General features: G+C 35.6%; 1 protein-coding gene across 1 annotated transcript in view; it reads left to right on the top strand.

The window, feature by feature from the left end:
• The window catches only part of LOC123546896 (alsin-like), a 103858-nt gene that overhangs the window by 42948 nt on the left and 45160 nt on the right, over positions 1-15750 (top strand). Inside the window, exons 3-11 of the mRNA XM_045333534.2 lie at positions 3754-5511; positions 5809-5917; positions 7827-7923; positions 9338-9412; positions 10292-10413; positions 11124-11187; positions 12675-12843; positions 14001-14083; positions 14569-14741. Of these exons, the coding sequence (XP_045189469.2) occupies positions 3754-5511; positions 5809-5917; positions 7827-7923; positions 9338-9412; positions 10292-10413; positions 11124-11187; positions 12675-12843; positions 14001-14083; positions 14569-14741 (2650 nt within the window). The remainder of the gene's footprint in view (positions 1-3753; positions 5512-5808; positions 5918-7826; positions 7924-9337; positions 9413-10291; positions 10414-11123; positions 11188-12674; positions 12844-14000; positions 14084-14568; positions 14742-15750) is intronic.

Here is a 15750-nt window from a genome sequence, read left to right as displayed (position 1 = left end):
TCCTGCCCAAAAATATCGACTGCTATTATTCTTCTCGGTTGCATTCGTTGCTTCCGTGGTTCTTTTTTGAGTCGGCTAAACGCTGTCAAGCGTTTGACGAGTCCTTGCTATCGCACGATTTCTCATTCTTAAATGGTCTCACAACACAGCGAAGTGATGTAGTTCCATTGGATTGTCTCTAATTTCAAAGAGTTCATTGATCGAATGAAGTTCATTTATGTCAATCCTATTTGCTATGACCAATATACGATGTAATCTGTCATATTTATGACTTGTAATTGTGCAATACTCGAATAAAGCCACGTATTTTCTTCCGCGGTAACTCATTAAGCATAAACACACATAACGATTCTGCGGGATTTGGTAATACATTTGCGCATATGATTATGGTGACGAATTTTATGCCCTTTTGTCACAAAATAGCAAATATGATGTTCACAAATTCAAATAAAAACTGCATATTAACTTATTAGCCAAATTATCCATTTGTTACCCTGTCCGTTTCAAAAAATAATCTTTAAAATCATTGCGCAAATAACAAATTTATTGTGCTGTGCATTTTATGAATTGCGCAGACTTACAAAGCTTGCGTAACATCCAGCGAAAGACAAAATATAGTTCCAGAACATACTGCTAGTATTTTATTGAGTGGGTACCTCTGAAAGCATTGGAATGTCTCTTATCAAAGAGTTTACCACATCAATGAAATTAAATTATGACAGCTTCATTTTAAATGACCCGAATAAGATGTGTGCAGTACGTTAATTCTTCCGCGAGACTTCGCGGATGAATCTAACTACATTCTGGACACTTCTCGGCGAACATGCGTGACCTGTTTATAACAATGCTTCTACGACTTTGCCTGGGTTGAATTTTGTAGTCAGTAAACGGATAAATTATCGGAAGTTTGGCAGTATAAAAGAAAGTGTAATCATATCCGGATATAATATTTTGGGTAAATATCAAGCTGTGTTATGAAATTTAAACATTAAAGTAACAGACATGATAGATATTATTGTAACAGAAATGATTCTACAATTTATTTTTATAATACATACATAGAATCAATATCAGACTTATATTCTAGTGCTGAGGCATGACCTGAAAGTAAAAATATGAAGTGACAGTCATTCATACTTTGAATATTGTAATACTAAAAAGAATCTAGGTAATATTTAGAAATTGAAACATAAAATTTTCAGTTAGAAATCGCACCAAAGGCTGTATCAGGGGTCTACATTTTCAAAATTTCCTTGTGGTGATACCCCAAACCCTACTTGCAGGAGGGGGTATCCTCCCACACCCTCCCCCCATATTGCCACTTTACAGTTTGATACATTTGCCCTTTTACCACCTGCCACAATGCCCAATTCAAAATCTGACTGCAGTTCAAAGCGGGAAGGAACACCCCTCCCCACACCCACCCTGCTATCGACCACGTAAAAATGGCTCAAACATTTTTTCAGCCCAGTCTGGGCCTGTCTGTCTACATGAATCAAAACGGATAATTGAAAGTACATAGACTTGGGGACTACTGACATGGTTTTGAAGGGGTTAACAGGTCTGAAATAGAATAAATGATGGTTTTAACTAAAAAAGAACTGCATTTATTAATATTGGTTATCTTTTCCGAAATTGGTAGCTAGTCCGAGTAACTTCTCTTGTTTCGAATGCGCAATTTTCCTGTCAGTGTAAACATTCATGACACTATATATTGACACTCAGCAACATTTACATATCTTTAAACGCAAAAGTAAGTATACTTTAAATTCACATCCCTTATTATATGATTGACCAATACCTAGCGTGTGACATGGTTATTGCCAGGCCCCTTATCTGTAAAATCTCTGAACAGTTCTTTCATCCATCCGTTACAAATTGTATGTGGCAATCCGTGCTATAAAATTTCAATATATAAATTTTCATATTCAAATTTTATCATGTGCGAATATATACCAGCCGATAATTGCCTGTTTTGGTAATGCCGGAGGCAAATGTTTACTGGAAAAATATTTATAGTCATGGGCAGTATCTTAGTGTCACCTGTCAAATTGTAGTTTGTACTTTCAACATTTTTATTTCTGCGAACCACTCTTCAATTTTAGAGAAATATATTGGGTTTAAATACTTGTATAATGTCAATCAAAGTTTTACTAGGCATCGATTGAATGTCCATTTCATCTATTGTAACAAAATCTCTGTTCAGTTGGGGGAAAAAACTAAAACCAAACTGAAACTGGTAGACTATACTACCAGTACATCAATCATTAGCCGACTCTCAGGCCCTTCAGGCCTTTGATTACGATTTTATTTCATACCAACTTTATTATTTTGACATTCTAAGTATTACCATCACAACATTCTGTATTAATAAAGTAATTCGAGATTTTTCGCTTGTCTGTTAATGCTATTGCACGAGACGTACCGTCACCGGATTACAACATTTCAATTACTTCCCTTGTCTTTATCCAGAACTGTTTAATGCATTTTTTCACTTTATTGACCTATAAAATATTTCGAACTTTGTAATTTCATGCCTTTTGATTAATTGTTTGGTAAGATTCAAGCTTTGAACTTTTTGTACGAATTTTTTCAAATCCATTAGTTTGTTGGTGCCGACTTACATAAAAGCCTTTTTTCTTCTAGCAGTCATTCTGGAACTGAAAATTTCCATCATGCGATGCAATTACGAGCATGTTGCAGCACTTTTCCGCCATTTTATTGCTATTTAGAAAGAGGCCACTTGGACAGTTGCCGACAATGGTTCCCGAAATTTTGGTAGAGTGATGGTCATTATTATTTATTGTCCGCTGATAATATTTAGGTAGAATCGCTCATCTAAAGGTGTTTGATTATTATTTTAAGTTAAATAATTGTTTGTGTGAAATAACTTTAAATATTCTTAAATAGATAAGATTGCACGTAAACTAACAAAACACATTGTTCATTATTGTTTTATTAAAGATCCCTTAAAAAGAATATATAATATGCGCTAGAAGGAACCTTTTGGTAAGCTAAATCTTGTGGATATTTATAGTTTTGATTATTGGATATCTTAAAATCAGAATTACTTTACGATATATCTTTAATTCAGTTTAATGAGGCCCGCCCGCTTAGCTCAGTAGGTAAGAGCGTTGGTCTACGGATCGCGGGGTCGCGTGTTCGATCCTCGGGCGGGGCGTATGTTCTCCGTGACTATTTGATAAACGACATTGTGTCTGAAATCATTAGTCCTCCACCTCTGATTCATGTGGGGAAGTTAGCAGTTACTTGCGGAGAACAGGTTTGTACTGGTACAGAATCCAGGAACACTGGTTAGGTTAACTGCCCGCCATTACATGACTGAAATACTGTTGAAAAACGGCGTTAAACCCAAAACAAACAAACAGTTTAATGATATCTTTGATTCTATTTTATGATACCCATAATTTAAATGAATTTCATGTTTCACAGTATCATTACCCGGTAAATAGAATAAAAGATATCACAAAATAGTGAATAAATAGCGAAACAACACCCATTACTTCTGAATGTTTATATTGTAAAAGAATATGGTTTGGAAAAAAAGATACGGAGAATGTTACACCCAAAGTCTGTTTTGACAAATTTAAAACAGTTGAGTATACTAAGTAAAATTGTGAATGAAGTCACCACACCCAAGGTTGTAAAACATCTACCCATAAAACTATAATCACTTGTTATTGTAGTATTGTTAGTTTTTTACTACCTCATAAAGTTTGTATACATTTTCAGGTAAAGGCATTCAGCAAATAGCTTGTGGAACCAACCATTCTGCCTGCATAGACAAGGATGGTTCCCTGTATTCATGGGGAGATAATCAACATGGCCAGTGTGCTAAAGATCCTTCTGAACATATTGAAGTTCTGTCCCCTTCTTGTATTGAGTTGTCTACTCCTGGCACAGTATGTAAACATGGGGTTACTTCCCCAGGAGTTAAAGAAGCAGCCCATAAAATATCTTGTGGGGCCACACATAGTGTAGCACTTGGGGTGGAAGGGAATGTGTGGATTTGGGGTAGGGGTCCACAGTTAGGACTAGGGGATGTTCAGCAACCATGGCAACCAACTGTTTTAGAAACTTTTCGTGGAAAGAAGGTCCTAGATATATGTAGTGGAGATTTTCATAATGCTGTGCTGGTTGCAGATGAAAAAGAAATGAAAGACATGTCAAGTGAAGTGAGGGACAGTAAGAAAACAAAAGACAGTGGTTTGAAATCAGATATATTAGAAGCTAGTTACATTAATACTTCATGTGCTGAATGCATGAACCTGCATAATACTCTAGAAACATCAGATATTAAAGAGAAAGACAGTAAAAAATTGGGTATTGTACTTGAAAGTGCCAAAAGCATTGATAAGCATAATAATGTAGAAGATAAAACAGGTATTAATGATAAAAGATCTGGAACTGTTGTAAAGGTATCACAGTCAGAAGAGAATAAGACTGTTGAAGATGTTGCTGCAGAGTCTGTTAAAGATGTAGATGTGAATGATGTTTTTGTAAAGTTAGACAGTGATAAAGAATCTAAAGGGGTTAAAGATGAGAATGAAGGTCCACATGTTGTAGAAACTGAAGATGGAAAAGGTGATAAAACGACTGTGATAGGAGAAGTCAAGGTTGAAAGTGGGGAAGAGTCACAACCTGCAGTTATACATCCAGCTGAACAAAGTATTTATGATGTTTATAGTTCAGAGAGTAAAACAGAAACAACTGAAGGTAGTTCCTCGAGTGAGGTCAGTAAAACTGAATTGGAAGATGTAGAACTAAGGAAGAAGAGTAGCTTAACAGAACCAAGAAGTCTTGAAGATATATTGACTGCTAGTATAAGAAGTGATTCTTCACAAATTTCAAATTTGTCTTCTAAATCAAGGTCAAAGAGTTTCTTGGATGAGACTGGTGCACGTGAATATCTAGCCAGGCAGTTTCAGGACGAGGATAACCTAGAAGTTGCAAGCTCAAAAGTGGACAAGCGCAAGTCTGAGGAGCTTATACCCTTGACCGCCACAGCAAGTGCAGCTCCGTCTTCTCCTGGCACTTACATGATGCAGACTGTTTCTACATTAACTAGTCATGTCAGTTCAATGACAACCAAGGCTCTTAGTAACATAGCATCAGTTCCAGGAAAGTTCCGTTTTGCTGGAGCTGGAGCTGAAGAAGAGACAAAATCAAGTACGGAAACCCTAGAAGTTTCTGAAATTTCGGATCTTGAAACTGGAAGTACAGAGAACATTTCTGGTAATCTGGATAAATCTATCCTCGATTTTAGTAACCTGACCGTCAGTGACACATCTCTGAATGCTAGTCAGCTCTCTTTGCCGGAATCAGAGAAGAGTAACGATAGTAGCGGATCACTTGAGTCCAGTCCAGTTAAAAGGAGGAAGGACCAGTCTAATAGACTGTCAGTGAGTAAAGAGTCACAGTCTATCAGAACAATTGAAGCCAAACAAGAAAATCTGAGGAAAAGATCACTTAGTCTTCTCTCAGGAGAGGGTATGTAATCAAATGTTTAGAGAACAAAAATATCTTGTAGGATTATTCTGTTATTCTTACCACTCCAGATTTATCAGTTATCAGCTATAACTTAATAAATGACTTCAGGAAAATGTTTTATAAACTGTAATTGTCAACCAATAGATCCGACTTTTGATCCCCAGATTTGTAATTTGACAGTCTCCCCATTAAGCAGGCTATGCTAGCAGTCTATTAGTATCCCCATATTATTAAAATCTTACATAATAAATAAGCATTCTGTCTTAAACATCCTTTTAGAATGTTTTTGTATTACAGAGAAGCATAAAGAACATGTTGTTGCTGATGTTTACATGTTGGATACAGAGGTATGGACATGGGGTCGTGGGAGCAAAGGTCAGCTTGGTCTAGGAGATATGCTTGATAGGTAAATGGCAGTATTACAATTCATATCTTACGTTTTGTACCTCACATTTTTCCAGGCTTCATTGATTTATTTTGAATAGATAGATAAGTGAGTTAAAGAGTAGATAGACAGATACAGGTACATAAGTGTGATAAAGTATGAAAAGAGGTAGGTGTATAGACCTGTGTGATAAAGTATAGGTAGACAGATACTGGTATGTAAGTGAGATAAGTATGGAAAGAGGTAAGTGTATAGACAGATACATAGGTGAGATCAAGTATAGATAGACAGATACCGGTATGTAAGTGAGATAAAGTATGGAAAGAGGTAGGTGTATAGACCTATACATAGGAGAGATGAAATATAGATAGACAGGTACTAGCCTGTAAGCGAGATAAAGTATGGAAAGAGGTAAGTATATAGACAGATATATAAAGGTGAGGGAAAATAGTATGGGAGGCATTTGCACTCATTTTTACAACATTTTTCTGTTTTTGCATCTGGATGCTTTAGTCACACTAATACACAGTACAGATCTGTAATGGTGGCAAGAGAAGCTATGGCACTGGTTGAGTAGGAACTGGTATACAACCTGCTTATACCTGTTTCACATGAACACAACCTATACAATGACAATGTTTCATGAAAAAGAAACTTCCATTTACCCAGTTCGTTTTATGTTCAGGCATTAAGTTGAATAATTTAGATGTAATAGTAGTAAATAAAATCTGGCAGGACACTAAATTTGTCAACATGCTTTGTTTATGCGAGATAAATACTTGTGAATGCCTGAATAATTGATTACGCCCTCACATTCATTTTAATCAATTATCTTCTAACATACCTGTACACAATTAACAGCATATACTCACTGTTCTATGATAATTAAGTGATTAATTATACATTTATACACAATGAAGCGTTCTTGCGTGGTATAGTTTTACATTCTAACCTTTTAAATGGGATGCTAGGCGAGTCATGATTACAGTGAAACCTGTTTACAGAGACCATGTTAAATGGCACTATTTTTTTTTATTTACAAGTGGTCTTCTTTCACTGTTTTATTTTTAAATTGTAAAACTAAAACCAATGGCCTTTTGAGCCAGGGGGATCTGTGTTCACAGAATAATGATGGCCTTTAGTATTGGTTTGACCATATTTGAATATTTAGAGGATGTCATAGCCTTAATGAGCAGTCTTCCAAATTGCATAATAGATCATTTACTCAGTAATAACATACAGTATAGAGTATCCTAAGTTTCTGACTTCAGATCATGTACAGTTGTGACTGTCAGTTTTGAGCCAGGTTACATCAGAATCCTTTCATGTGAGAAAGTTGTGCCCTTCCACGCTAGAAAAAAATTTAATGTTTAGAAAAGTATTATTATACATTTTATTGTAGAGCCCGCTTGCGGTGAGCTTGACATAGTCATCACTTTTGGCGGGTCGGTGTATGTCCGTCCGTCCGTATGTGCGTCCGTCCGTGCATGCGTCTGTGCGTGCATCCGTCCGATTTTGTCCGGACCATAACTTTGACATGCATGGACCAATCTTGTTTATATTTGGCATGAATGTTTACCTCAATGAGAAGGAGTGTCTTGCGCAAACCCCATGTTCCTATCTTAAAGGTCAAGGTCACAGTAGGTGAAAGATCAAATTGAAGTTTGTCCGGAGCATTTCTTCTTCATGCATGGTAGGATTTTGATGTAACTTGGCATGAATGTTCACCATTATGAGACGGAGTGATGCGCAAGAATCAGGTCCCTAGGTCTAAGGTCAAGGTCACACTTGACAGTTGGCGGGCTGGACATTCTGCCCGTGGGCATACTTGTTTTAATTATGTGTTTCTTAATTTTGATTTCAAAATGTTTTATTTGCTAACAGTATGCTAGTTAAATAATTTTTTGTAAAAATTTTCTCTGTTATATAGGACAGAGCCATATTGTGTACAGATTCTTACAGGACGGAGGATTGTTAAACTTGCCTGTGGTTCCTATCATACTGTGGCACTTTCATCAACAGGGGAGGTAATTAATTATCAGTTAATTTTGATATATACATTTTGAATTTACCATTTAAAGAGAGAATCTAGTTTTGTATAATTTCTTACAGGGTATTTAATATCTAGTGGCACTTTTTTGACAGGGGAAGTTAGTCATTGCATGTGGAGTGTCAATTTAGAAAGGGATGGAACCAGTGTGCCTTTTTCACAATTATAGATCATAATATTATGGTGACTTAGCTCTTTTTTTGTGGAGGAAGACCCAAGGTTTCCACCAGGGCATTATTTTTAGAAACAAGTGGGTGCTTGATTGTAACCGACCTTCCGTAAGCCAGCTGGATAGAAAAATAAAAGAAACTTACACTTCAAGTGAGGCTATATACCCATAGCAGTAAGGGGCCGAATTGCCTTTTGTTCACATCATATAGTAGTGCTTTTATTAGCAAGTAGTTTAATGGGACACACATCAGTTTTAGTTTTCAGTTATTATACTAGTAAATAAAATGGAAAAAAAAAATATATGCAGTATTTATTAATTATTCCCTTGGGTAAAGTATGTAGAAAAGTTCTTAAGTGTCAGTCATACAATGAAAATGTGATATACATCTGATTGAATTTAGTTGAACTTTACATCATGCTCATAAAATGCTAACATTTATAGTTATCAATATTTAAAGGGGCACACCTCTTGATTGACGTGAATTTTTTTTGAAATTTAGAAAGTTGTTTCATTTGTTAGCAAGTGCAGATATGTAGTAAAATGAAAAGGTTCAGTAAGATTCAGACTGAGCCGCGCCATGAGAAAACCATCATAGTAGCTTTGTGACCAGCATGGATCCAGACCAGCCTGCGCATCCGCGCAGTCTGGTCAGGATCCATGCTGTTCACTAACGGTTTCTCTAATTGCAGTAGGCTTTAAAAGCGAACAGCATGGATCCTGACCAGACTGCGTGGATGCGCAGGCTGGTCTGGATCAATGCTGGTCGCAAAGCCACTATGTTGGTTTTCCCATGGCACGGCTCAGACTGTATTTATTATAAAAACATGTGTACTTTATACACTCTAATAAAGCATCAATCACTCTTTTGAAAATCACTGCATTGTAACAGAAATTTACATTATACCCTTGTACATTCTTATTATGTTTTGAAAATCATAATATTCTGACATTAAGCTGGAGGCCAGTCCATTTAAACTATGTTGCTATCTTTTAAAAAATAAAAACTGTTCATTTGGAAGAGTTTCCCTTAATTCAGTATATATACAACTAATAGTCTATAAAAGGAGTTAAGTCAAATTGTTGTAATAATCATTAACAGGGGAGGTAAGTTATACAGGTCCTTAAAGCAATGAAAGGGAGATAAGCCTTATTGTTGATAAGAAATGTATTCATGTATTTGGAAAAGGACTCACGTTTGTATCCTCTTGTGTGTATTTAGGTCTACTCGTGGGGACAGAATGATTCCGGACAGCTTGGGCATAGTGAAATATCATGTTCACCTGCTAGAATAGAGGTATGTTAATATTAATGCCATTCTGTTATAGTTCAGAGTTCACATAGACCTTGAAAAGTCATTGAATTTGATTCTATTTACACTGCACAGTTTCTACTACAGCAGTTTGTAGAGAAAATTCGGACTAAAATTGCATGATATGATTTTGAGAAAAATAGTCCTTGAAAAAGTTTTTGAAAGTGCTGGAATAATCCTTGAAAAGGATGTTGATTTTGTCTCAGATGTTACCGGTATGTATGAACCCTTCATTTAAGTCATGTACTGTTAGTGTATTATTTAATTTTTGAATTACCTAGATCATAGAAAGTATATCTGCCCTATCAGCTTTGTTGTAAGAGCACAAGGTTTGAATTAAGAGCTTGTAAGTTAGTTGAATGTTCTGAAATGGTATGATAGAGAGTAATATGTCTAGATTCATTCTTCTTTTGATTTCTCTATGGAATTTGTCATTTACTTGTAGAGATCTAGTCAGTGATCCATGTGCATTGGTTGGAATAATTCTCTGCTATTATGTAATTTAACCCTTACCCTGCTATATTTCTATAATGGACTGATCCATCATTAAATTTGGGCAATACCATTTATTATTTGAAGGGGAGTTCACTGAAAATTTACTGACTGAATAGCGAACAGTGCAGACCATGATCAGACTGCACGGATGTGCAGGCTGATCTTGGTCTACACTGGTCGCAAAGGCAGAATCAATTGCCACCAGCAGGCTAAGGGTTAAATACAAAACACTGCTGAAAAATGGCATAAAATCTATATTAAAGGAGTCGGCACAGACCTGTAACTACACATTCTTCTTCAAACATCTCTGAGTATAAGCTGTGTTATAGATGTGTATTTCAATATGCCATATTTCTCTTACTGTTACAGTTGACATATGACTGTTGTGCTTGGTGTGTAGATGCAGGGAGCAATCACACGGTATTTCTGATGGATAGTGCCAGTACACAGGGTAACAGACCCGAGGTCTTCTTTACTGGCAAACATCCATGGTATATACATTTCTTTGTTTTTTTTCATTTCAGAAAACATCCTTTCTTTTAATAGTTACCATACAATCATGTTATCGGTCAGTCATGCATAATGTTACCATTCTGTTAACTTCCTCAGAGTGCACACTTTTGAATGATAATTCATACAAATTGATATCTTGAATTAAAGATGTGTGAGACTTTTTTTAAATTAATTATTTCCTGTGACAAGTGGCATTGTAGGTAATCAATCTGTATCAGTGGTAGCCCTAGTTTCTATTGAATACAAGATTACTAGTTTCAATTCTTACTCTTAACCAGTTGTGAAGCTAACAGCACTCTCACTTGAGCATCCATATCTTGACCACATGGGCTAAATTGAACGATTCAAGTGGTCCGCTGTTGTTTTCTTTATATTTCAAATATTTAGATCACTGGAAACCCTTGATTTCTTAAGCCTTTTTGATTGACCCTTCTTCGAGGGATTGGCCAAAACTTTGTATCTTGTTCTTTATTATATACACTTACAATAGTTTTGCACCAAGCCCTCGAATTGCTGTTTTATTGTATAACCTTACATTTAATAAGTTCTCATAATGCTTCCTTGACCCTTGCTTTTTAAAGGGATTGTTTAGAATGTTATACAGAACAACTTTATCAACATTTTCATAATAGGATACATGACTATTTATAAGTTAATTTATATGAAAGTAGCTGTTGTTTCATTTCAGTAAAGATCTTTATGTTCCAATATACAAGACAGGCAGGTTAACTCCCTTGAAGTTTCTCAAGAAGGTAAGAGGAGTTGCCTCCCATTAACAATTTGAAGTTCTGTAGAAGGTAAGAGGGGTTGTCTCCCATCACCAAAGTTTTGACAACACAGCACAATACCTGAGCACGATTACGGTTCATCAAAGGGGATAATGTTGAGCTGAAGTCTTTAAATATTTGTTCAACTTATGCTGTGACTTTGAAATGTTGCAGTTGCACTAAATGCAGGATGGATAATTATTTGAATTTCAATCCTTTTTTGATCTAGAAATCCTCTTAGGGAAGATAATAAAAATAGCAACCTTCAACAGAACAACTGGCTGTTTCAACCTTTTTCAGATTGTGATTTTTGTGGTAAAATTTTTAATTATTAGGTAGATTCACATTGTTCTTGTTGCATTAAGCGACTGGCCTACTGTCAGTATTAAGTAGGCTTTAGTCAAATAGCTTTTTAATGGAATCATGGCTCCTTAAGAGAAATTTTTGGAGAGCCATGAACTAGTATATGACTCACTATAGCACCACATGCATGCTTTTGCCTGAAAAGAAACAAACCTTGTCCAAATATATTTTTGTGGTTTTATGCTGAGAAACTTTCAAAAATGATTGCTTGTGGTCAGTCAGTTACCCCTTATTGATTTTGGGGTCAAGGTCGTAGAAACCTTAACTTGGCTTAAGACTAAAATGTTTTTTACTCTGTAAATGATTAACCATTGACCCAACAGCCATCAAACTTTATAGGCTGATTACTGTGATCAGTAGTTGACCCCTATCTCTTTGTGGGTCAGTAGGTCAAGGGTTAAGGTTGTAATTACCTTGACAGTGAAAGGGGTTTCAAATTAATAGCTAAACATAGGGTTATTGCCTGTCATCAGCTGATGTCAGTAGTTAACCCTTGTTGCATTGAGGGTCAGTAGGTCAAAGGTCAATGTTACATTGACCTTGAGACTGCAAATAGTTTCTGGTCATTGGCTGGCAAACTTTTGATCAATGGCCAACATTTTTTATTAGATAATTGCAAATGGTCAGTAAGAATCAGTATACTGGAGTAAACTAGGATGTACACTTCCAAACTTAATAGAATTATCATCTCTAGCCAAAAGAGTACCCTGAAAAATTATTATTAGGTCAAGGTTCAGATAAAAGTCAGACTGACCATGAGGCTGAAAAATGTTTCTTATCAGTAACAGAAATCTGCTAGGAACTATAACTTTCAAGCTTCATACTGTTATCATGATTGCCCATTGTCAATAAATCTGATAATCTCTGTAACTTGTGCAGTCATTTATTCTTACATATTTTTGTTATTTCTATTTCTAGTTTAAAACAGAAACCTATATTTAAAACATGATGTGGTTTAACTTTTATTTTTGTCTATCTGCAATTGCATATATTTGTACTATGACAGAAAATTTCATATCAAGTCCCTTCCCATTTAAATGATGTGTTATGGGGAGACATATACTTATACTAAAAGGACTCTGTAGTTACTAAAATTGTTTTATTGTCAGGCTGGCTGGATTAGTTCTGTGACAACAGGAGGAGATAACTGTGCGTGTATATCACGACAACAGACAGATATGACCCAGGCTCTGTTTGAAGTGACAAGATTTGTGAGGGAGTTACACAGGCATCTGCAGCAGATTACACAAGACTTTGTCAAGAGAATACAAATGTCAGGTATGGTATTTCAGTTTTTATGAATTCACTCTTTTGATCACTAGCCTTGTCAGTCAGTTAAAGAAGCACAGCTGGTTAGTCATACAAGAAGAGCACAACTATGAAATGAGAGGTCATGAGTTGGATACCTGGACGTGTCTTACGTTCTCTGAGACGTTTTAATAAAAGACAATATGTCTGAAGTCACTTATAACCCACATCTGTGTCATGTGAAAAAGTTGTCATTTACCTGTGGAGAACAAGTCTGAACTGGTAAAAAATGTAGGAACACTGATAACTTTAGCCACGCCATGAGAAAACCAACATAGTGGCTTTGTGACCAGCATGGATCCAGACCAGCCTGCGCATCCGTGCAGTCTGGTCAGGATCCATGCTGTTTACTAACCGTTTCTCTAATTCTAATAGGCTTTGAAAGCGAACAGCATGGATCCTGACCAGACTGCGTGGATGCGCAGGCTGGTCTGGATCCATGCTGGTCGCAAAGCCACTGTGTTGGTTTTCCCATGGCACGGCTCACTTTATGATCAACCTAATCTGTTACAGAGTTAATTTTCATGAATAACAGCTTTATTTTGTAAGATCCATATACTAGTAGATAGTTACGGAGAATGAAAATATAAAAAATCCAGAAGTTAAAATTTGATACATGTTGATGTGTTTGTTCTTTTTGTGCCCCCGAAGGGAGGCATATTAGTTTTCAACTGTTCGTTCGTTAGTTCGTCACAACATTAACTTTTTGCATGAAGGCACTTTACTCGCGAACCACTGCACCCAGGACCTTCAAACTTCACATGCTGATAGAACTTATTGAGTACACGACCCTGCTGACTTTGGGGTCACCAGGTCAAAGGTCAAGATCACCAGGTCAATGGTCAAGGTGCTGCGGGGGCATTTATCACCATTAGTGACATCTCTTGTTTGTAATTGAATTAAGAAAGAACTTTATTTTTTTTTCAAGTAGCTTATGTTTACAGACAAGAAAATAGTGATGGGGAAAAGTTTAGGAAAACTTACAGCTTTACTGACTATCATTTACGATGCAGTGCTTTTGAAAAAATGTATTATGGCTAACCAGTGACACATTATGTAACTTATTTTAGTGTGTGTTTTTATGGTCTTTCTGAAAATGTTGCAATGCAGATAACATTTATTTTCAGGATTCTTCACAAGTCTTGAAGTACAGCCATACAAAACAATGATAGACAGTTTACTAACAACGTTCACAGAATTGTCAACAAAGGTATGGTTTTTATTTTACAAAAATAGAATCTTATGTAAGGAAAGAGAAAGATTTTTTTGGTCAAGAACTATAATCTGTTTAATTGAATAATTTCCTACATATTCTGCTGATAGCCATTTTCCCCATTTCCCTCAAGGGATTTTGGATTCCCATTACTGAAATAATTTACTGTGTCACTAAGCATGTCAGATGTTTCTGTTATAAGAAACATTACATACTAAGTTGGTTGTCCTCTTTCTTAAGTTTGTTTCATTTGGGGAGTTATTAGGGCCAAAAGTAATGCGACATCTGATTGGTTGCTTATGAGCACAATTTTGAAATTGTCCAATTATAAAGTTGCTTTTTCAGAGCCTGTTAGATGCTGAGTGGAAGTAAGTGTCTGTTTTAATTCAGGAGCATTGTTGAGCTAAATGTTGAAAAAAAATATCAGAAAGCCGTACATTAACGAGATAGTTTTCATTGCAGAATTCTGTATATTTCTACAGGTTGGGATCTATGGTATAGAACTAACAGACAAGTTCTGCATGGGAGAAAGCATTCTAAATGCCTCACTGTTCACAGTCTATGATGAGTTTGTGGCTGAATTGAAGAGATACTCAACTGCATTTGAAGATATGGTTGCTACGGGTGCTTTTGAATACTGTGCCAAAAATGCTAGGTTTGTTTGAATATAATTTTCTGTTGTTTTTGATTTCTGAAATTAGGTGTTCATGTTATTTCTTTTTAAATATTTGATGTCATTCTATCTTGTTCTAAAGAATTCAGAACATTGCAAAAATGTTAAGTACATTAATTTTACTACTTGCACAGAAGATGATACTGATTTTTAAAAATTGTATATAAATTTGTGTCATTTTGTGAAATTTTTCAAATGGTAGAGCTTTTGTGTTCATCCTTTCAGCATCAGCATTACAAAAGTTTCATATGTAAGCAGATTTCTCTAAAACTACTAGGCCATATGCTTTCAATTTTAAACACATGACTTTGGCAAGTTACATAATTCTAGCTTTTATTTAATTTGTCAAAATTATACCCCTTTTTAACATAAAATTTTGTGACAGTTTTGCATGTAAGCATGTTTCTTAGGAACTACTTGACAAAATGTTTTCTGAATTTCCACACATCTCTTGCATTATTAGATGACTTCACATTGCAGATTTCATAACTCTGGCAAATTTATGCACCTTTTTCAATGTAAAACATTTGCTGAAGTTCTTTTATGTTAGGCAATATTAAGTGGAAGGGCTTGAAATTGTGGAGCACATTGTCATTGGACAGCTCTTGTTATATATTGAAATAACATTACTGTTCAATGTTTGAAATCAATTACAGTTCAGTGTTTGAAATTGTGCTGCAATTAAATGTTTGAAATTTTGTTAAAGTTCAATGTTTGGTATTATGTAACAGTTCCATGTTTTTTATTGCATTACAGTTCACTGTTTGAAATCTTTTTAGAATTCAACGTGTGAAATCATGTTACAGTTTAATGTTTGAAGTCACCACTCAGTTTTGTGTTTGGGATCCTGTTAAAAGTCAGAACATTTGAAAGTCTGTTAATGCTAAATGTTTGAAATCCTGTTAAAATTCAATGATTGAAATCATGGTACAGTATCATGTTTGAAATTGTGTTGCAGTTCAGTGTTTAAAATCTTGTAAAAGACTGTAAC

Source organism: Mercenaria mercenaria, chromosome 9, assembly GCF_021730395.1.
Source record: "Mercenaria mercenaria strain notata chromosome 9, MADL_Memer_1, whole genome shotgun sequence".
Lineage (NCBI taxonomy): Eukaryota > Metazoa > Mollusca > Bivalvia > Venerida > Veneridae > Mercenaria > Mercenaria mercenaria.
The sequence above is the reverse complement of the archived record's forward strand: the minus strand, read 5'-3'. Positions and strand labels throughout refer to the sequence as shown.